Source organism: Orbilia oligospora (genome assembly GCF_000225545.1).
Source record: "Orbilia oligospora ATCC 24927 unplaced genomic scaffold scaffold00007, whole genome shotgun sequence".
Classification (NCBI taxonomy): domain Eukaryota; kingdom Fungi; phylum Ascomycota; class Orbiliomycetes; order Orbiliales; family Orbiliaceae; genus Orbilia; species Orbilia oligospora.
In genome coordinates, this window is record NW_011645564.1 from 657,836 (window position 1) to 678,689 (window position 20,854).

Genomic DNA, 20,854 nt, shown 5'->3' on the forward strand with positions numbered 1-20,854 from the left:
TTCCCAGGTGCTTGGGTATTTGGTGGGGGGGAAATATGTCCTGTAATGGCGCTATCCCTATACACTGACTATAGCCATGTCATATGCATAATTGAGGAGACACCACCCCGGCCCAAAAAGTGGAAAATTTCCAACCGAGATGTATATTGATGCACATAAAGATCTATACGGCCGAGAGAGATTCTTCTGTAAATGTTTTCGTATCAGCCTCTTTCTTCCCTAGAATGTATCGCATTGACCTCCTCAGATCCTTGCCGTGCGTAGTCATGCCACGAGTCAATAGAGCGTAAAATACTCAGACCAATAATACTTTTATTAATTTGCCAATTGCCGATGGGCTGACTCCTTCCTAGGTACTTCATAGTTATAGTGATTTGCCTCCAATGCCCACTTATAATAACCATACTCTTAAGAGATTCTATATCCCGAAATATAGAATGGCTCCCTCAACTTATCTCGTCATGGCCTAATTGAGAAGAGTTATTTTACCAGAAATGGGGTAAATACTTCACATAATCGATTTGTCTGTGTCTTCAACGGCTGCTTGGTGTGTATACTATTAACCTTGCAATCCCAAAAGAGGAAGCAAAAATCGATCGAATAACAGTATCAACTTGACCGAAAGGCCTCTAAAAACCCCCTTGATACTCCAAATAATGTACCTCGTTTAGAAGTGCATGTTTATACATATACTCATTAACATATAAGTTAATATTTGACTGCATCCAACAGTAGCCTATAGATGGTGCCAATATACATTCGTCGATTGATACCCATGAATTTCTCCAAACTTCCTGTACGGACTATATATATAGCCTAATCCTGCCCGAGAGCTCTGTGCTTCTACCAGCTACCAGGCACTGATAAGCCACCAAGTAAGGTAGAAAGTAAGGATGTTTGCAAAACCTGGAAAACGTTCGAAGAAAATGTTGGTGTAGTTGTTCGGGGATTTCTCTGAACAAGGGGCCTTGTACGACATCAGATGATGGACAGGCCAGGACTGGGGTCAAGGCCTGGGTTGTTATGGCGCCATGTGTGACCGTTCTTGACACAAAAAAAGTGTTGGATCGATTGGGGTGTGGTAGTTAGAGTATCGCTATCTTCGTCCGAATATTGAGTAGATTCGATTTGAAGAGGCATTATTCTAGAAAGGAGAACTGTTTCTTTTGCAGCATCTTGCCAAGGCGGAATTGTCGTATTCACTGGAACTTCGAGTCGACGGCCAGACGGGACGTCAAGAACTTACGAGGAGATATATATATATCGATATCTCGGTTTGTGATATTTCGGCACTTGTGGCAGGACAATTTTGTGTTGGCTGCGAAACCTCGAAGTCCTCCAGCCAGCGCCTCGACCTACTGAGCTTGACTTTAAACTGTAAACTTCCAAGCTGCTATTAGCTAATTTTAATTAGCAATCCGATACAGTTATCAGAAAATAATTAAAGTATAAGCTAATGCCTATGCATTTACCACATTAGTTTCCCCCAAAATGGGGATCTCAAAAGTTTAGTTCAAATTTGTTGTATTAGGTATCGCTCCGAATTTTTTAGCCGACCAGTGGACCACCATCCGATATAAAAATCTGTCCCTATTGAGACCCACGGTTTAGTCATCTAGCATCTTGTCAATCCAGGAACAAGAAAAGATGGACCTCCCTCGGCATCACGCCCTTCATACTCTCATCCCGTACATTCGCAATACCAAGTGTATCCACTCTTTACAAAATCCCGTTGCCATTCTAACGCTTGGCACAGGAAGTGTTACGCGGCTTTGTCAGTATAACCCGGTCCTTTATATCCAAAGCGAAGTATAGGTGGGTGCACTGGCAAATCTCGGCGAAATACTACAGCATTAGTGTCGGATAAACAAGCTTTGTGGGCGTAGGAACTTCCCGTTCTGTGGTCTTGTTGCAGAATGGTGTGAAGTAACACATTTTCCACCGTGGTACGTGTGGTGCACCAGTAGCTGGGGTTTGGCGCCTATGTGCACATCTGGTTAGTTTTCCAAAGATGGACGCCGAGAAGGACAGTGTTCTTTAGGATAGATCAAGATTGTGAAATCGCTATTCTGTAATTTGATTTAAGAATTCAATTTTGGGGGGGAATTCGATTTAGTTTGACCCTCCACTGGAGTCCGGGCCGTTGGAAGAAAAGAAAAGACTCCACATCTACCTAGCATATATTCAACTTGCCGACTATGGTCGAGTCATTTTAGGTGGACAGATTGGGTGCATACCAGAATTATTCAATCCTGAAAGCTCAAAAGTGTCCCGTGAGCCATATCTAGAACTTGAGAAAGGTATATTGTTTATTTCATGCATCTATTCTGAAACGGTTCGGCGGATGATCGATTACTTCGTTCCGAGGACCTTTCCGGCCTTCGAGAAGATAGTTCAGCCCGAATCTTGAAGGTCTAACTCTTTTGCACATGAAAAAAAGAATAAATTGAATCGAAAATGTCAATGCGACTTTAGACTAAAACCAAGGTCGCCTAAGACGTAGTATTTGCTTGGTATATAGTTGTACACTTTATCATAGCAGTGCCACTAGTTCCATACTTTATCAAACTTCGAGATCCCTCTAAGTTAACCTCGCGCCCTCGTCGCAGGGTACTTTTCATATTTATTTTCTACTATACACACAAAGCTAGGCAGCTTATTTTGGTGGTGGCAGTCGCTGCTATATCAAAAAAATTCTAGAGCTACTATAGACCTTAGAAGTCTCCATTCTAACTTCAATCCAGAATGGCTGACCTTCGTCGCGACATCTTTCGTGGGATTTATAGCAATCCCATTTATCGAAGTCCCTATGTCACGGACAAAGATGCAACCCAAAAATCTCCTACACCATCTGCTCCCTCAACTGGCTGGCTCTCATGCATCCGTATTCCCCGCCGTCATGCAATAATCGGTTTCCTCAACGTTGTTCTCTTTTTCGTTTTTATCTGGCATCTCCCGCTGCTCCGAACTATTCATAGCCGTTCATTCCTTCCATCTGGAGTATCAACTTCGCATACCCGTCATCTTCCTCAGGCACCTCTTGATCCGGATTTCACACCATCTATAATTTCTCCGGCGACCAAAAAATCCCGACGACAATTACTTTCTCTCGCTAAAGAACTATCTAAAACCCAATTTCCAAAAAAGATCTGGCAGACCTGGAAAACCATTATGTTACCCGACGCAGAAACCTTCGAACGTCGACAAACATGGCATGCCTTGAATCCAGACCATGAATACGAACTATTAACCGACAAAACCGCTTTACAATACGTTATCCAAAACTTCAATTCTACGGATCCTTATATCGTCCACTTATACAAAAACTTCCCACAAAGAATTTTGGCGGCAGATTTATTACGCTACTTAATCGCATATAAATCTGGAGGATTGTATTCCGATATCGATACCGAATGCAAACGTCCTATTGAAAATTGGGTCTGTCAAGCAATAGGAAATTTGCCAGACGTGAAGAAGCCTGATGTCAATATCGTTGTCGGGATGGAATTGGATATTCTGGATAAATCGCAATACCCAGATGAATGGCTCTCAGAAGCCGGTTTCTCCCAGCGAATCCAATTTCTCCAATGGACAATCTACGCAAAACCTGGTCACGAAATACTACGGAGAATGATTACTTCTATCCAAGAAGCCGTCAGATCCGACATCGAAAAGACAGATACAAAATCTATTAGCGCGCTTAAATACAAGGATAAGCAGATTCTTGATACGACGGGACCATTTCGATACACACAGACGATTTTGGAATATGTAAATGATATTATGGGAAGGAAGGTAAAACTTGAAGAGTTTTCAGGTATTAAGGAAGGGAAGGTGTTTGGTGATGTGCTGTTCTTGCCAGTGAATAGGTGGAGTCCGGGTGTTGGGCATAGTAATGCCGGGGAGGATGAGACGGCGTTTATGGCTCATCATTTCAAGAGTACCTGGAGGGATTGATTTTTACCAACTCGAGATGATTTGGCGGTACCAGTTGAGGATACAGAGCAGTGCTATGATATGTGAGGATTGCTGTATATAATCTTTAAGGGGTGTGACTAGGGCGCTTGGTGTTTTTGGTTTGGGTTTGCGCTTGGGTACGCTTCAGCGCCATAGGGTCTCCCGTCGTATCTTACTTCATCTTATTATAGTATTGTACATGTACATATTCCACTACTTATATTGGCGGTTAGTTAAGTTTTGCTCCCTATTAACTTTGATATTCTCTCCTTCGTTTTTAAATCTTTGAGACAATTCAGAACTTTGCTTCATATCATCCTATTGAAGCCAGCTTTTCCCAACTGTCACACGCGACGCTTTGACTAGTAACTATTATATTACAAACGATCTATTTATAAACGAAACAAGTAAGGGAATCCTACAAACTAATCCACTTACCAAGTCGGTAGCATATATATATACATACGCTATGAATCGAGCGGTGCAAGTAAATATAGTATTCATCTTATCCACCCCGCCTCCTGGGGGCTAAGTATCTGATTTTCGAAATGGATCGGGTACACCGGTCCTGATCATATTTGCTTAGTAATGCATTAAAACGCTCGTATGTATGTCAAGAGATCAACCAAAGCTATAGTGATAATGTACCTAGTATATATATATACAATGTTGGAACCCCCTTCCATCAAAACTCCATCTACTGTATAGTCCGACCAAGTGTATTTATCCAAACCGTCTAGCAACTTCCTCTAACAGCTTCGGTGTAATTTCATCACTGGTCTTCCCACTAACAGTCCATACTACGCCCTTTTCTTTGTACAGGTCCAGCAATGGTCCCGTTTTCTCTTCATACTTTTCTAGTCGTACCTTGAACGTATCCTAAAGCGAGTAGATGTGTAATTAGTATGTATGACTAAAATACTAAAATAGGATTGAGGAAACCAACTGGATCATCATCAACCCTCCTCACCAACTTCTCGCCAGTAATATCATCAATTCCCTCTACCTTCGGTGGCGAATAAGTCAAATTATAAACCCGTCCGCTACCGGGATGAACCCATCTATTGGCTATCCTATCCAAGATAACAGAATGCGGAACATCGAGGTTGACAACAAAGTTTACATCGACTCCGGCTTCCGTTAACGACTCGGCTTGAGGACGGGTTCGTGGGAATCCATCTAGAATGTAAGATTGTTCGGCGGGTGGCAAGGAAGCAAGGATTAGTCGAGACATGAGGGTGTCTGGGACTAAAGAGCCGGAGGACATGTATGTTGCTGCTCGTTGACCTTTTGATACTCGGCGTTAGTTTTCGTAATATTAAACTGGTGGAGAGAGGCGGCGGGGCATACCGATCTCGGTGCTTCGGGCGACATTGTCGCGGAGAAGGTCGCCACTGGAGAGGGCCTTGAGGCTTGGGAAGGCCTTGAGGAGACGAGCTGCTTGAGTGCCTTTGCCAGCGCCGGGGGCACCGACCATAATGATTCGGGCGGCACGGGAGAGAGGCCTCATTTTGAAGTTATAGAGCCCCGCGCGGATTGAGTTTTTGACTTCGAGGTGGAGTTAAATATGTTGGATTTGGCGGGTGGCTTGGCGAAGTCGGCGAAGCGAGGGATGAGCTTAAAGCTTAAAGACAAACTAATAGCTGAAAAATTAGATTAAATTTTAAAAAAAAGGCCCGGGATAATCTGCATAAGAAAGGGTTTTAAGGCTATCGCCGTCGGATTTTATGTCTCTTCGCCATGACTTTTTTTTTGAGGGTTGAGAATGAATTACGGGGAAGAAGGGTGGGGGAAGGGCTAAAGGGAAGAGATTCGGCATCACGAGAGACTGTTTGATGGGGTTTTTAGCGTGTGAACATGAACATTAAACCCCTCCGATCCTGGCTGCGATGCAGGCACAATCGATCTCTTATTGGCCGGGTTGAACCGGCTATTATTCGTAATTCATTCTGGAAGATTACGACTTGAGGAAGTTCACTTTTATCGGAGTTTACATTGGCTAGGCTGGATTTGAAGTTTTTGTGAGCATGGCTACGGAGTTATTGGAAGAGAGACTCATAGAGCTGGTCCGGACGAGATATGACAAGAACCCCGAAAGTACTCTCTGTCCGTCTGAGGTCCCAAGGACACTAGAGAAAGACGGGAAAATCGACAGCGGGACTTGGAGAGACTATATGGATCCTACAAGGGAAATAGTCTACCGACTTAGAGACGCGGGAGTATTGCAGATACTTCAAAAAGGGGAAGTTATTGGTTCGACGGGGCCATCGGAAGTCAAGGGTCCCATTCGAGTCCGACTGACTTCAAAAACCACCATTCAAAAACCATAAACTACTGGGAGTTTAGGTTCGTCGGGAGATACAGTATATCTTATCGATAAACAAGCCCTTCTAGAACGTTGAAAGAACAAATTCAAAGAGGGCCAATGAGATTGTTCAGAGAAGAAACCGGGTGTCGTCAGCGGTGCATGCTGCCTTCCAGCGCATACCAATTCTGCACGTTATACGTTACTTCTGCATGCAGATAGACAGACAGACAGACAGACAGACAGACATGTATTACCGTTCACATCGATCAATGGGATTTTGATATCAAAATACTTTTCATACTTGATTCTGGTAGTGAGATCTGTATACCCCGCTTTTAAATTTTGCATGGACCAGAATTGCATTGCTGCTTGAAGTTAAGGACTAGTATAGCACCGTCGGTGAATCAGATACGGACAGCACACTAGAAAGATAATATCTGTAACTTGTACGAATTGGAGGTTATTTTGTCTCCAATGGTAGCCGCAGATGTTGGGACATGGTCACGCTAGTCTCGATATGATAGAACTTACATGCACCATCTACTCTGCATTTTCACGCCCAACAGATCTTTGGCATATGTACTGCCATCGGTGGCGAACGAAAATATCGAATCCCGCAGACTTCCGACACGTTGGCAGACAAGGCTAGTACTAAGATCTGTGGGTAAGCAAAGTAAAAAGTATATGTATTCGAATTCTAGGTAGCGTTCTTGCCAGCAGATAGTTCCTTACTAAGAAGTTACTATGACCAGAAACGGGTGCATGTTAACGTTGTAGACGGATCCAGGTAGTATCATAAATGGTATGCTTTTCGCCGGTCTGGAATCCCTCCTGTCGATTGAATTCAGAAGAATCCAAAATTAAACCTTGAAATTGAAATTTAAAAAATTTTGATTGAGAAAGCGGTTTCGAAAGGTTCCAAGAACGTACAGCCAAATATTTCTTATTCCTAATTTAAAGTCGGATATAAGATTTTATATCCGATCGGATTAAGTAATTCCTCTCTAACCTCTCTCCGACATCCTTCTCACTTCCATCTCTCCCTTTTTCCAATTTCACCCTTTCGCCCAAGACTTCAAAACACTCCCTCTTGATATCTATCATCACCAGACTTCAACTTTAGTATTTCTGTCGAAACATCTCGTTATTGCATTTTCTGCATCTCGATTAATCATCGGCGTTTGTCCGGAAAACTTTCCAAGCTGAACAGCTCAACAGCTTCCCTGCGCTAGCGAAATACCAAATTTGCGTCACTCCCTTTCCCATCAGACCCAGATCCAACCCATCACCATCTCTGCCGACCTCCGCCGACGTACCGACACTTTCCCGGTTTCGCTCATCCGATTCTTGGGCTTTAGTAGTAGGGTATCGAAACAGTCGTCGGATTTTTTTTAAAACAAAAAAATCGAATTAGCCATGTCGTCCCATCTCTCCGCGAGACTGGTTCTCACCCAGAGGTCTCTCCTTACGACCAATGGTAAGCTGAAAACGTTAATATCCTATATCTCCCGCTATTCAATTGCGATATTAGAATAATTGATACTAAATTTTTATCTTGAAATAGCACATTTACTCCGTCGAACAATCCAACGGAACCCACATTACCTCCGAGCGATCGCAATCTCGGTCCCACATAATCGTCTCCTTTCCACTGAGACATCACCTCATGGCTCTATCCCCTCCGGCCCACCTCCCGGTTTTAATGCCAAACAAGCCCAGAAGCCACTTCCTCGCGATAAGGCACCTGCAAAGACTTCCCAGGCATCCGCTTCACAATCGACCAAGTCTCTAGCTAAGGAATCTGACGTAGTATCGCCTAATGGGAACTCGCAAGTCCCGGTAACCGTTGAATCGAAGACTGAAGGTATATCTGCGAAAGATGAGAAGAAGGATGCTGAAAAGGAAAAGAAAAAAGAGGGCGAAAAACTCACGTTGTGGCAGAAGGTGAAGAAGGAGGCGAATCACTATTGGGATGGAACAAAGCTATTGGGTACTGAAATCAAAATTTCTACAAAGCTAGTCGTGAAAATGGCTGCAGGGTACGAACTTTCAAGACGAGAGCACCGACAGTTGCAACGAACGGTTCAAGATATCGCCCGATTGGTTCCCTTCTCGGTCTTCGTCATTGTTCCTTTCGCCGAACTTCTCCTCCCCGTTGCGATCAAACTCTTCCCGAATATGCTTCCTTCGACCTATGAAGGCGAAAAGGATAAGGAAAGAAAGAACAAAATCCTCCGGGCAACACGTAAAGATGTTTCCGATTTCCTTCGTACAACTCTACAGGAATCCGGTCTCCCTCTCTCTCTAGCCACAAGGGGAACCGAAGAATTCACCGAATTCTTTAGAAAGTTGAAGAGCAGCGGCGAGAAACCAACCCATCAAGACGTTATCAACGTCTGCAAGACCTTCAAGGACGATTTAACTCTTGACAACTTGAGCCGTCCGCAGCTAGTGGCGATGTGTAGGTATATGAACCTCAACGCCTTCGGAACCGACATGATGCTTCGTTACACAATTCGTCATCGTATGAGACAGATTAAACGCGACGATAGAGCCATCTTTGTCGAAGGTGTGAACAGCCTCAGCGTTCCAGAGTTACAAACAGCCTGCGCGAGCCGTGGTATGAGAACACACGGTGTTAGCCCCTCGAGGTTAAGAGAGGATTTGCAGACCTGGTTGGACTTGAGGCTGAAGCACGGTATTCCATCAGCTCTTTTGGTCCTTTCAAACGCCTATGTCTACGCCGAGGGTAAAGGCGATGAGATTGAAAGCCATTATGACGCACTTACTGCTGTTCTAAGCGGTATTCCTGAGGAACTTTACCACGAAGTTGAATTGGATTTGATGAGTGGAGAAGGTGCCGCAACCAACAAGCAGAGATTGGAGGTGCTGAAGGAACAACAGGAGTTGATCGAGGAAGAGAATACCCAGAGCGAGGAGAGCGGTGGTGGAAGAGTTAGCAAAAGACTTGATCAGGATATCGATGAGAAGCCTGAGCAGAAAGCTAAGGAGGAGGGAAGCGGAGCTGAAGCTGCCGAAGCTGCTAAGTCCAACGAAGATCTAGCGGATGCTACGGAAAGGCATGAAGGTACCGAAGAAGGAAAAAAGGAGGAAGCCGAGAAGAAATAAATCAGCAATTCCCGTCTAAATACTTGTATAGAATGGAACTGATCCTTCTATTCAACATACCAAAAGACATGCATATTTGCACACGGTTTTGTATAAACTGGCTACAGAACTCCTTTCTTCTTTCGGTATATCACATGATCATTTCCTTCTTTTTTAACTCTTCTCAACGGATCGCCTTATTAGATGTTTGGGTCTCTTTTTATTACTGGATTATATTTTGTTTTTTACCCGGGGGGTTCGCTTTTTAGAAAAACTGTTGAAAAATCCGATTGGCAACATGGAGGTACACTTTTTCCTTTTCTTCCTTTACTTATATTTTCACTGTGACAGTGCTGGTGGGATACACTCTGCTCTTCTAAATTAATCCTCTTGTCTCCCTCTCTATATCTCTCTCTGGCCCATCTGATGTATAATGCTTTCGATGTTACTGTACTTTTAAAGTGAAGATAATATAAATGGAATGTGATCAGATTCAATATTATGTAACTGCCATTGCATTGATTCACTTGCTGCGATGAAGTAAGTGGAGCCCCGGCTACAAAGTATAACGTTAGCGAGGTGATATCCCAGAATTGCACGTTGCAAACATGCAGTACACAATAAGACTCGGGGACAGTGGCCACCTAACGATATCACGATCATGATACGAAGATTTGTTACTTTATAACGTGTAAGTAATTTAATATCCCAGCTTCAGAGTCATCGAGCGCGTGCTCATCTGACTTCCTGTCGTCATATATGCATATTCGACCTCGCTCAGAGGCGTTTTACACGTTGTTGAGTCATGAACTTAAAAACTGTGCCGCAAATTAGGGTGTCGCGCTGATTCAACGTTCAGGGGCACCAGGCTTTTTGCTGGGCCCGCTTGGAAGTCTCCATTACATAAAGGACAGACGCGAACTTGTCTGGCCTGGAGGGATATTCCCAGGCCTTTGAAAACCAAGATTTAATAGCTTAGCTTCCTTGGTGACTTTTTTTACTTTTATTTTCGCAAATTGTATCAACGCATTGGAGTACTTCTGGCTTCCTCTCCAAATTGTGCCCGGAAGAAGCCTCCCAAAATACAACAATATCAACCCACCATCCTAAATCGTCCTTAAGACCTTCCAGAACTACTTACTTGCACATTCAACATCCACGATGTCATCCCTAGCCTCCCTACCCCAGGAACTAGTGGACATGATACTATCCACCCTAACTCTGCAAGAAATTAATAAAGTCCGGCTACTTTCCAAATCTCATGATGCACGTTTCAAGCATCTCTACTGGTCTCAAGCCTTCGGTGAACTGCGTCTAACCCTTCGAGCCGCTCAGCTCCAAAATCTCTTCAATCTTCTCAAGGGTGCTTGTGACGAATTGAAACAGTATCTCAGACATATGACCATCCGCCAAGTTGAATCATACAATGAGGTTAAAGATCCGAAGGTCAAACCTTTGCTTACCGGGATTTTTAAAAAGATGGATTATCTCGAAACCGTTGAATTTGATATCACATTTCGTTCATCGAATGTTATTGATCATTGGAAGCCAGTTATGGACGCCATTATCGCTGCAAAACGGCATTCGATAGAAGTTATTAAATCCCCCCGGTGCGGACTAGCAATGTCCACCTTCAACCTTCGAGAATCCCAGCTCATATCTTACGAAAACACTTTCAAGAATCTAAGATCATTAGAGGTCTCAACATCAGTGCAAAACGAACGTCCGGATGTTACATTCGCATTTTGGAGTTGGGTGAACGTTATCGGCTCCAATCTTGAAGAATTAGCTGTAGCTGGGTTCAGAAGTCAAACCCCTACTCGACCCAAACCGGACGCAGAAGGGCGGTTTTTACCCAAAAATTTCGACTTACCGAAGTTAAAAACCTTGGAATTGGTGCACGTTTGCTTGACACTCAAGGATATGAAGACTATGTTGAGAAATACGGATGTCATCGAGGAGCTCAAGATTGAGGGATGCGTAACGGAAACGAATCGGCCCAGTTATTTTTTCAAGTTATTGAAGTATTTGCAAAAGAAACGAGCCACACGACTACAAAGCCTAGATTTAGCTCTCTCGGGACTCCACGACTCCATCGTCGCTTACGAGCTCCCCAACATCACTTTTTCAGGAAACTGGATGAATCCAGAAACGTTGGCACTAGTCGAACTTAACCAGGATAGAGTAGTCTACCGCGGAGCAGTCGCCTACAGCCTCCAAAAGTCTCTCTGGAAGGAACTCGAAATTCATAATACAACAATAGACTTCTGGCATTCAATAACAGATGGAAAATGGGTGGATAGGGAAGCAACTAAGTGGAAGAAGTTTTCGTGGGCTAGTGGGTTCCGCGTCCGAAGAAATCAGAATTGTGAGTGGGGGAGGTTGTTCAATATACATGCTGTTTATTATCCTTGGACGGACCCGAGGTGGCTTAGGCCACATGAACAGACAAGAATCAATATTGACACGGCGGATGATGAGTTTGAAAAGAGTGGAATCGTCCTAGGGGAGGAGGTTGATAGTGGGGATGAGGAAGAAGATGAAGATGATGATTAATAACATATAATACTATACCCTGTTATTCCCCTCGGGGCTGAACTATAATTCTATATTTTTACTACATGTAAATATTCACCTCGCTTTTCTAGTCTCCCCTCAGATGGATTTTAAATAATGTGCAACGGGATGTTCTCCGTAAATAATAGTGCATATAATCACGTGCATATCTACAATATATTGACTTCACTTAGGCGTATTGTAATTCAGTAAGGAGTCCTAGTGAAGTAACACTATTGAAGGTTTCCATGCTCGTTTATATGCAGATTAGGCAATTCTGACGTGGAAGTGTGCAACGTAGGCTCGTGCATGGGCTACAGGTCACTTTCACACCTGTCCCACAATGCATATCAATACCGAAGCCCCGCGTGCCGGGAACGTAAGGGATCGTTGTTTCCGCAGTCCTAACACAAATCCCTCGAAAGCATCCTATCTTTGATTTAAGCGGCATTAGCAATTGCAATTTTTAACCATAATTCGGATTACCCCTTAGTAGAATGACACACTTTGGAATGGTATCCGAAAACACTGCGCCTGGTCTCGAGGCTACCGAAAACACTACTCCAGAGAAGCAGGTATGCATGCATATGTGTTGGGAAAGTGATTTTCATCAAATGTACCCGCTTACACCGCTGCACTGTTTGAATCCGTACTAGTTCATGAACCCAGGAATGGGCGATTCGTCTAGATCTTGTATTTTGACGACAATGTACGGGCTGGTAATTGCGTATTAGTCCCCGATTAAGTACACCCCTGCATTGCGGCACACTAGCTTGTGAACCCTGCTGATCCCTAGGCTGCTAGTTTCCGCTATTGTTTTGGTGATTCATATATTATCCATACTTCGGCCAGCAACAACAGGAATCTTATTCTGATATTTTTTCCATACCTCAAAAAATCACCGGTCGCAATGTTGTTCAGAAGTAGTGATAGAAAACCGATTGGTTATAAGTGGCGGTCTTCAACTCCGTTCATTATCAGTTGTATCGCTATCGCTCTGTTCACAGGTAAGTATCCACGTTTTTCTGCTTAAGCAAGGGACAATTCTAGAAGTATTTTCAAAAAGTTTTATTGACTCACGACCGTCTTTCTAGAAACCTTTCTTTATGGATTCATCGTTCCTATTCTCCCAGAAATCCTCCAGGACCGTAATCATGTCCCCCCCGGAGACATCCAGCGCGTCACCTACCAGCTCTTAACTATCTACGGAGCTATAGCTATGGTTTCTAGCATGCTCATCGGGGAGCTAGCGGATCGAGCTAGTTCTCGACAAACTCCTCTAATAATAGCTTTAGCAGTTGCGTTCGTAGGAACCTTAACTTTGGCTCTGTCTACAAAGTGTATGTAGTCACCTGTTACCCGTTCCCTTTGATATATGATAAAGTCATGGCTAATATGCATTAACGCGTGGGAAGTATGGGGCGTTTTCCTTGGTAGAATTATCCAAGGAGTTGGTGGAACAGCAGCATGGATTGTTGGATTTGCTACACTTCGAGATTCAATCCATGGAAGTAACATGGGGAAGGCTGCCGGGTTGATTCAAGGTTTTGTTAGCCTTGGTGCGCTTTCAGGGCCAGCTGTCGCCGGTCTTCTGCTCGAGTTAACCGGCTATTGGATCACGTGGGGTAGCGCGCTGTTACTTCTCGTCGTCGATATCGTGATGAGATTGTTGATGATAGAACAGCGGAAGGTTAAGACAAACCCGAGCAGTCCTCAGGAACCAGCACCAGAAGAAACGAACGAGAATTCCGCTTTAATCCCTGGCGCCTCGACACAATCATACGATTCCGTGAAGAATAACGAACCTCCAGCACAATCGTCGAAAATCTCTACACTTTCCTTCTACAAGATCATATTCAGCCAAAGAAGAGTCCTAACCGCCTTGCTATGTTCAATCACCTACTCCACCATGCTCGCCAGCTTCAGCACCACTATCCCCACACACGTTAAATTCTCCTTCGGCTGGGGGAGTTTACCCACAGGTCTACTATTTGTCGGACTAGAAGGGCCGACAATAATAGCTGGTCCTCTTTGTGGTTGGTTTCGAGACAAAGTTGGAACAAAAGCCCCCGCTACAATCGGGTATCTGTCATTGGCTCCGTTATTATGGCTACTTGGAGCAGCAGATCAACAACAGTTTCCGTGGGCTAAAGACGAGCAATCTGCGAAGGCGACTTATATTGCGACGGTCATCACCATAGGGTTTATAACGAATTTGTTAAGTAGTGTTGGGACTATGGAGCTTACTGGTAAGTAAATTTTGGGATTTACCCGCGGTAGTGGGAATTGAATTGAGCTAAGAGTTTACGAATATAGCTGTGGTGGATGCTCTTGAAGCCAAGCAACCTGGTATTTTCGGGCCGAATGGAGGGTATTCACGTACTTACTCGCTTTCCGGTCTGAGTTTTGCAACGGGTCTGGTCGTAGGCCCACTTTTGTCGGGTACTCTGACAGAAAGTATTGGGTATTATCGTATGAATATGGTCCTAGGTAAGTTGATTTAAACCTCATTGCAATTGTTTGATAGCGGTTATGTATTGAGCTAACTTTATCTCAAAGCTGCCGTTAGTGTGACTGTCGGTACAATCGCGTTTACCTTCCTTGGTGGGAAATCTTCATTGGATATTTATAATTTGGAGCGGGAAGAGACGATAGAAGAATGAAAGATAATATGAGGACGCCTTTCAAATGCACACACGACCCGGGGCTCCCTTTGAACTTTGCGAGAACCCGTGTGCAAAATCAGTTGTTGGATATTTAATGATCGCTGGCGGGTTTAATATGGCCGGTAGAACTTTACATCCTATACTTTTGGAATTTTTCTATTGACCAAAATTATATCACCCATACGCAAACGTTTGGTTTTTGTATACTTAATTAAAAAGTTCCCAGTTAATAACATATTGTTTAATGCACTAGCCTATATTAGAACCTACTGCAGGGACTAGGGGACTTGAACCCGGTTTACAATATCAGTATTGCCCGCTTCTGATACCTGTCTATATCCAAGATTTTGATTCTTGAATAATGAATATATAAATTTTTATATTACAGCATCATGTCAGCGGCTCCTAATTGTCTTGACTTAGATTAATAACATGTCTCGCTAGGTTATCAGGAATTTCATAGCAGAATTAGTTGCAGTGAAGAAGGCTAGCGAAGTTTAATTTTTCGCCAGCGCACTTAATATAATATCTGGCCTCAGGGACCATATAATAGAATCTGTTTTCGACGGTCGCCAATTCTGTTCTCTTTGGGACCAGCCGGCCGATCATTAGCACAAAACTTTGCAACAATTTTAACACATTTTATTGTGTTGTATTAGGAGAATCGATATGCGCGTGATTTCCCGTTACGAGACTATGATTTCCCTATAGTCTATAGTCTTGTTCCCAGATTTTCTCTCACTTTCTTAGAATAGACTTGGGTTGGAAGATGAAAGATCTAGAACCAGATTGATCTTAATACGGGGAAATGCAAAGCGAAGGGTTCCCATAAACGGAAATTTTACGGATGATAAAGACAAAAAGGCATATTGTTACATATGGTATCAAGTTATATTTCGGAACCCCGCACCTATTCTCGTAGTCTGTATAGCGATCCATTCGCTCGAATAGTCTAACTAGTGGATATAATCATAACCTTCGTAGAGTTTATGACATTTAGATTTACATTTAGTTGTCCTGGTTCATGACATGAGGAGGCTCGACAACTGGCGAGCGTCTGGCCCTTCTGACGGCGTTTTCAACACTACGCTTGACCTTAGCAAAGTCGCGCATAGCTCTCTCTTCACTTCTCTTCTGCTCCTTGATTTGGCTTTCCGTGAATGCCTCGGCACTGCGCCTCTCAACCACAACGTGTGGCAAAATACCCTCGTCGTCGCGACGGACCTTAATCTTGTTGGGGTCGACGACTTCGATGCTACGCTTGTAGTATCCACCATCGTTCGCCTTAGCAGGCTGGGGATGGTAACCGTAATCAACGACCTCTGGCTTCTCGACTGGCTTCTCGATTGGCTTCTCTGCTTCTGGTGCTGGTTTGTTTTCTGGAGGAAGGTCGACCACACGGAATGGAATACATCCACCGAATGGACCGTTTCTATAAGAGCTCGGTTAGATTTTACAACGCTGCGCGAAAAACTATGAAAACAGGGTTTGGACTCACGTAGCATAATTCTCGCATCTCATGATGCAAACATTCGAGTATTGACCAGACTTTCCGGCGCAATACATGCCTCTGGGGACCTTCCATTTCAAAAGATGGGCCTTATGCTTACCATGTGGCCAGAAAGATTTGGCCGCTCCGCCGTCGTTGGGTTCTGGCATGTTCATATACCTGTCATTTGGTTCCCAACCCCATGGGTATTTACCGTCGCCGTTGGGGTCGACTCTGCATCGGAATGGCCCAGCGCCGTCTTCGTTGATCTGAAGGACGGCCATGTGAAGCCAACCGTCGCCACCGCCGCTAACAACGGCCATTGTACCTGCATCGGCTTGCTTCTTGGTTTCCCACCAGGTTTGAACCCAAGCTTCCTTTGTGATCTTAGGCTGCCAGGTGAGAATCTGTTGGTATTTCCACCAATCTTCTGTTCCCCTGCCGCCGAACATCACCCACCATAAATCAACAGTCTGTAGGGTTACACCACAGCCTTCATTCAACCAAAGACGGGTGAAGGCTGGGTTAGGAACTGGAGGGTCGCTGAAGATGGTTGCTTCCTTTTGACCCCAGACATCATTGTTACCGTGATGAGTCCAGGTGGAGAGTAAACCACGACCATCACCACCCTTATCACCAGTGGTATGAACGAATCTGCAGTGAGCAGCTGCCTGGTCGATCAAAATGGTGAAAATGGCTGCCGCAGTGGCAGCGGAGATTGGGAAATGCATCCTTGAAAAGGGGTATAAAAAAAGAATGTATGTGGGGAAGCCCAAGAGTAAAATGAAGGTGATGCCCAACTAAAGCGTTGAAGACTTTAAGGAGAGACTAGTGCCGTAGAGGCTGTGGGTATCCAAGAAGGCTTTTTTGCGGTGCCGCTCTGATGATCAGATGCTTGAATAGCGGCTGAAGAGTGAATTTGTCTTCCCTTTATATACGTATAATTGCATAACGGGCTATGATACAGGCGACATGACATACCCTTCCCTAATCCAGCTCCGGCATGAATATCCGGGTACACCAGTGTGGCTACAGAAATCATGACAGGTTATTGATCCAGTATACACATATACATCACGATCAACGATTTCGGAAAGATTTACCCTCGAGGAATTGAGAATATCCGAACGTGCATTTTGTTTCACTCAATTAGGATTTTATCTTAAACTTTCCTCTATCGATACACCGGCATACATATCCGCAATCAAATTTGATACACTAAATTTCCTTTTGATCAGCCCTGCGTCCTCGTATATTCCGGCAACCGAATGAAAGACTCTGCACATTCGCTAACAAGCCACTGTTAGCCATTGATTAGTCTGGAGCCACCAAGGCAGAGGTGAGCGCCTCCCCAGACTATCCATTAATTAAGGTTAAATGATCCCCAAACCAGACTACCTCGTTGATTCGGACTAGTACCCAATTAGCTAGGGAACGTGAGACCCATGAAAATGTTACGCCCTGCATTTTCGAGGCTTTCCAAGCAAACGATCCCATCATAACTTCTTACTTACATCTGTAGATCGTCTACAGTATGCCATACTAGGTGTCAATAATAATACATGGCTTATCAAACGGGGTTCGGAATTACTTCGCGAATACATGACGATATTCCTTCTTCAAAAACGGAAAAAAAAAGCCTTGAAATCTATACATGGATATAAATCTCATAAACATGATAAAGTGGGTCGCGCGGGGCTCGCAAGCCTACCGAAACGGAGCACACATTTTAAATTTGACAGATCATGCTATTCGTCGCGACGACTGCGAACGTTCGAAGTAACCCTTTTTTTCTTCTTGGTTTCTTTCTTTTTTTTTCTCCGAAAAAGAAGGAAAGAAAAACCACGGACGACATAATTCAACATTACAATCAAGGTTATCTGCCTTACTCTTCAACTTGCTCTGCCGACCTAACTTTCCGAGATGCCATTCAAAAATACCGTTTGTTTTTGACGGCTTTACCTCACGTTTTTGTGTTTAGTTCGGAATTTAGAGTTTTTTGATAACGTATCATGCATGCTCTGTATACCTATGTCTATAAACGAATCGGTTTAGTAATTTTTGGCGTCCTAAGCTAAGCATTTGGCCAGGTAGCACGTTTAGCATGGTGAACAGGATACCCGTTCCCCGTGTGCCACCGCTGCACTATACATCATACCTCCCAAATGGAAGCTAACCCCAGACTACAATGTCATTCGGTACCAAATCTGTAGTCTGGAGGATGCTCACCTCTGCCTTGGCCAAATCTGCGATTGAATTTCTTATAACAAAGAATCCGACGTTGCTTATTTTCCTGTCCTAAACACAATATACATAGCTTACATAGTCCATCGTTGCGAAGTCCAAAAAAGTCGAACTAAGCAATACACTGCAGATGCGTTGTCGGATTATGAGAACATCTCTGGTGCCATGGTGGCCAGTGGTCTTCCATCTGGATACTCCCCCTAATAGCTATATCGCGGGTCGACTTTCTTTTTTTCTTTTTTTGTCCCGAAGTTTTCCTGTTCAGGTGATTAATTTGTTTCATCCAACATGGAAGAGACAGTGCAATGGCATCAATAACTATACGTCGTGATATTGATTGTGGCTTACCATTATTGATGTTTCGCGAGTTCAAACTAGGGCGCCTTAAACTTATAATCAAATCAAGCAGCTTGCGCTCGTCATCAATCTGCTCTGTCTATATATCTTCGAGATCTAGATCTGACTTAATGAAACCTAGTTATGGTACGCATATTTACTTAAAAAGCCTTACTCCGAATATTAAAATACCGGGCTATTTTATAATTAAGCTATAAGTAGAAAAAAAAACAAAAAAAAGGTTGCGGCCTCCGGCTCTCGGGTCCCCCAAAAATAACCTTAGATCGCAAAATGTTCTAAATCTATATCGCCACAAGCTATATAACTCACTCTCCACTATATTAATGCTAAGATCTATTTGTGACTTTGACAAGTCTTGTCATGTCAGGAGCCTCGAGGACGCATGCGCATATGGTGCATATGCATATGCGATATATATTGAAGCGCCTACATACTTCAGAAAGTTAACCAACCAGCTGCAGGTCAGCTTAAAATAATTTTTAAACGATATTCCTTGGGAACGAGACCAATATTCCTCCAATTTATTGTTTTTCCCCCTCTTCTTTTTCCTTTCTTTTCTTGTTTCTAGTTACATAAGTATGTATACATTGCTAATGATCTTTTTTAAATTCCTTCTTGGTGCCTACCAGAGCTCCTGGCTTTCCTCGCCTTCGGATGTTTGTTCGCATCCTAGTTTCGTTCGGCTAGAGTATCGCGATGTTCAAGCACCCGATCCCCTCCTTTTGGTAGGACAGAGCCGATCCGTCGACCGTTCATCCGAAAGCATCCTGACCGGGACCCAGATACTACTAAAATAACGAAACCCCCCCCCATATGCCACTTACTAACGCATCGACAACATTGCATTTAAGGATCGTATCTGCTATCATGATACTGGCAGGGCAGGTAGCGAGAGAACAGGACCGCCAAGCGGGGGAGGACTCGCTTAACTAACCAAACAAGGGAAGATTGAGGGGATGCAATCTGAACCACGCCATGGCTACGCATGCGCGAGAAGCACGGGGCCTGGTCCCTTTCGAAATTCGGATGGCTGTGGGATGGGACGTCACCGAATTGCAAATCGATTCGATTGTATGATTCCCCCAAAAGTTCACAATACCTACATACTGCATTATAGAATCCTAGGATACCAACCAACAAGGTCAATCATTCACGAATCTGTCCTCTGTTCAGCCGGCCTATCCAACTACGTTAAGAAAGAAACATTACCAGCCTAACACTACCCCGGCCTGGCCAGAGCTAAGCTAATTAGCTAAGGTATGACCGATGTTGTCGTCCCTGGCAGGGTGGCCGTTAAGAACACGGCATGGGTATGACGACACTAGCGATAGTAGTGCCACCTCCAAAGTCTTAAGTCTTCCCGAACTTTTCGAAAAGGTACTTCAATTCGTAACGACAAAGGATATCAATAAATTTCGGCGGGTATCCAAAACATGGCGGTTGTTTATCGATACCTCACCTAGATTGAGTACGATTGCCTTTCGTAATCCTCGACTGTTCACTGAAGGTGAAGTTCCGGATCTTTGTGAAGGGTATCTCAAGTTTTTGGAGAGACATATGTTGGAAGGGATTCGAACGATAGAGATTGAAAGTACTCGGGGTCATAACTCTGGGTCAGTTGGAGAATTTAAACAGTTTCAGAAGGTTGCTGGGAGTAAGGTATCGCTTTCGGCAGACTTGCAGGTTACTCAACGGGCGAGTTCGTCGGTCCATTTGGTGTTCTACGGATATGGATCCACGCGATGGCAAAACAAAGCCGCTGATTTCGTACAATCAAGGCCTGGCGACATAATCAAAATAGACGGTCACCATTATTACGGTTACTACCGTCAACTCGATAATATCCACGGCGTGAGATGTAATGAAGTATTCCAAGCCATCATGGCAACGATCAATGCCTTTTATTCGTTCCAAGAGGAATTCTTTGTTACGAGTATCAGCCTTCAGACCAGAAAACTGGGGGTTTTACCCAGTTTGGACGGACCCACGAATTTTGAGAAGGAGAGGGCACTATGGGATCGCCATTGGTTTAAACGTGAGTTTAAGAACACTGCTCCGTCTTTAGCTATCCGCAAAGTTTCTGACATTGGCAAAACGATGATCTCTCAGCGCGAACGGATGGGAATATTCCTACTGCTTTTCTTATTATACTTATTCCTGTCATGGTAG

General features: G+C 43.9%; 7 protein-coding genes across 7 annotated transcripts; 5 read left to right on the forward strand and 2 right to left on the reverse strand.

Annotated features, from left to right (window-relative positions):
* Positions 1–2,745: 2,745 nt before the first annotated feature.
* On the forward strand, positions 2,746–3,957 carry AOL_s00007g173 (uncharacterized protein; the record flags this gene model as incomplete). The annotated part of the gene is made up of 1 exon (XM_011120074.1): positions 2,746–3,957. One exon carries the CDS (start codon positions 2,746–2,748, stop codon positions 3,955–3,957), a length of 1,212 nt encoding a protein of 403 aa, XP_011118376.1.
* A 723-nt stretch (positions 3,958–4,680) lies between these two features.
* AOL_s00007g174 (uncharacterized protein) lies at positions 4,681–5,467 on the reverse strand (the record flags this gene model as incomplete). Its single annotated transcript, XM_011120075.1, has 3 exons — positions 4,681–4,836; positions 4,904–5,244; positions 5,308–5,467. The coding sequence occupies 3 exons, from the start codon at positions 5,465–5,467 to the stop codon at positions 4,681–4,683; spliced, it is 657 nt and encodes a 218-aa protein (XP_011118377.1).
* Positions 5,468–7,681: 2,214 nt separating this feature from the next.
* Positions 7,682–9,394, forward strand: AOL_s00007g175 (uncharacterized protein; the record flags this gene model as incomplete). Its single annotated transcript, XM_011120076.1, has 2 exons — positions 7,682–7,742; positions 7,830–9,394. The coding sequence occupies 2 exons, from the start codon at positions 7,682–7,684 to the stop codon at positions 9,392–9,394; spliced, it is 1,626 nt and encodes a 541-aa protein (XP_011118378.1).
* A 1,140-nt stretch (positions 9,395–10,534) lies between these two features.
* Positions 10,535–11,929, forward strand: AOL_s00007g176 (uncharacterized protein; the record flags this gene model as incomplete). The annotated part of the gene is made up of 1 exon (XM_011120077.1): positions 10,535–11,929. One exon carries the CDS (start codon positions 10,535–10,537, stop codon positions 11,927–11,929), a length of 1,395 nt encoding a protein of 464 aa, XP_011118379.1.
* A 910-nt stretch (positions 11,930–12,839) lies between these two features.
* AOL_s00007g177 (uncharacterized protein) lies at positions 12,840–14,592 on the forward strand (the record flags this gene model as incomplete). Its single annotated transcript, XM_011120078.1, has 5 exons — positions 12,840–12,936; positions 13,024–13,269; positions 13,345–14,178; positions 14,246–14,419; positions 14,489–14,592. The coding sequence occupies 5 exons, from the start codon at positions 12,840–12,842 to the stop codon at positions 14,590–14,592; spliced, it is 1,455 nt and encodes a 484-aa protein (XP_011118380.1).
* A 1,011-nt stretch (positions 14,593–15,603) lies between these two features.
* On the reverse strand, positions 15,604–16,815 carry AOL_s00007g178 (uncharacterized protein; the record flags this gene model as incomplete). The annotated part of the gene is made up of 2 exons (XM_011120079.1): positions 15,604–16,027; positions 16,094–16,815. 2 exons carry the CDS (start codon positions 16,813–16,815, stop codon positions 15,604–15,606), a joined length of 1,146 nt encoding a protein of 381 aa, XP_011118381.1.
* A 3,136-nt stretch (positions 16,816–19,951) lies between these two features.
* AOL_s00007g179 (uncharacterized protein) lies at positions 19,952–20,854 on the forward strand (the record flags this gene model as incomplete). The annotated part of the gene is made up of 1 exon (XM_011120080.1): positions 19,952–20,854. One exon carries the CDS (start codon positions 19,952–19,954, stop codon positions 20,852–20,854), a length of 903 nt encoding a protein of 300 aa, XP_011118382.1.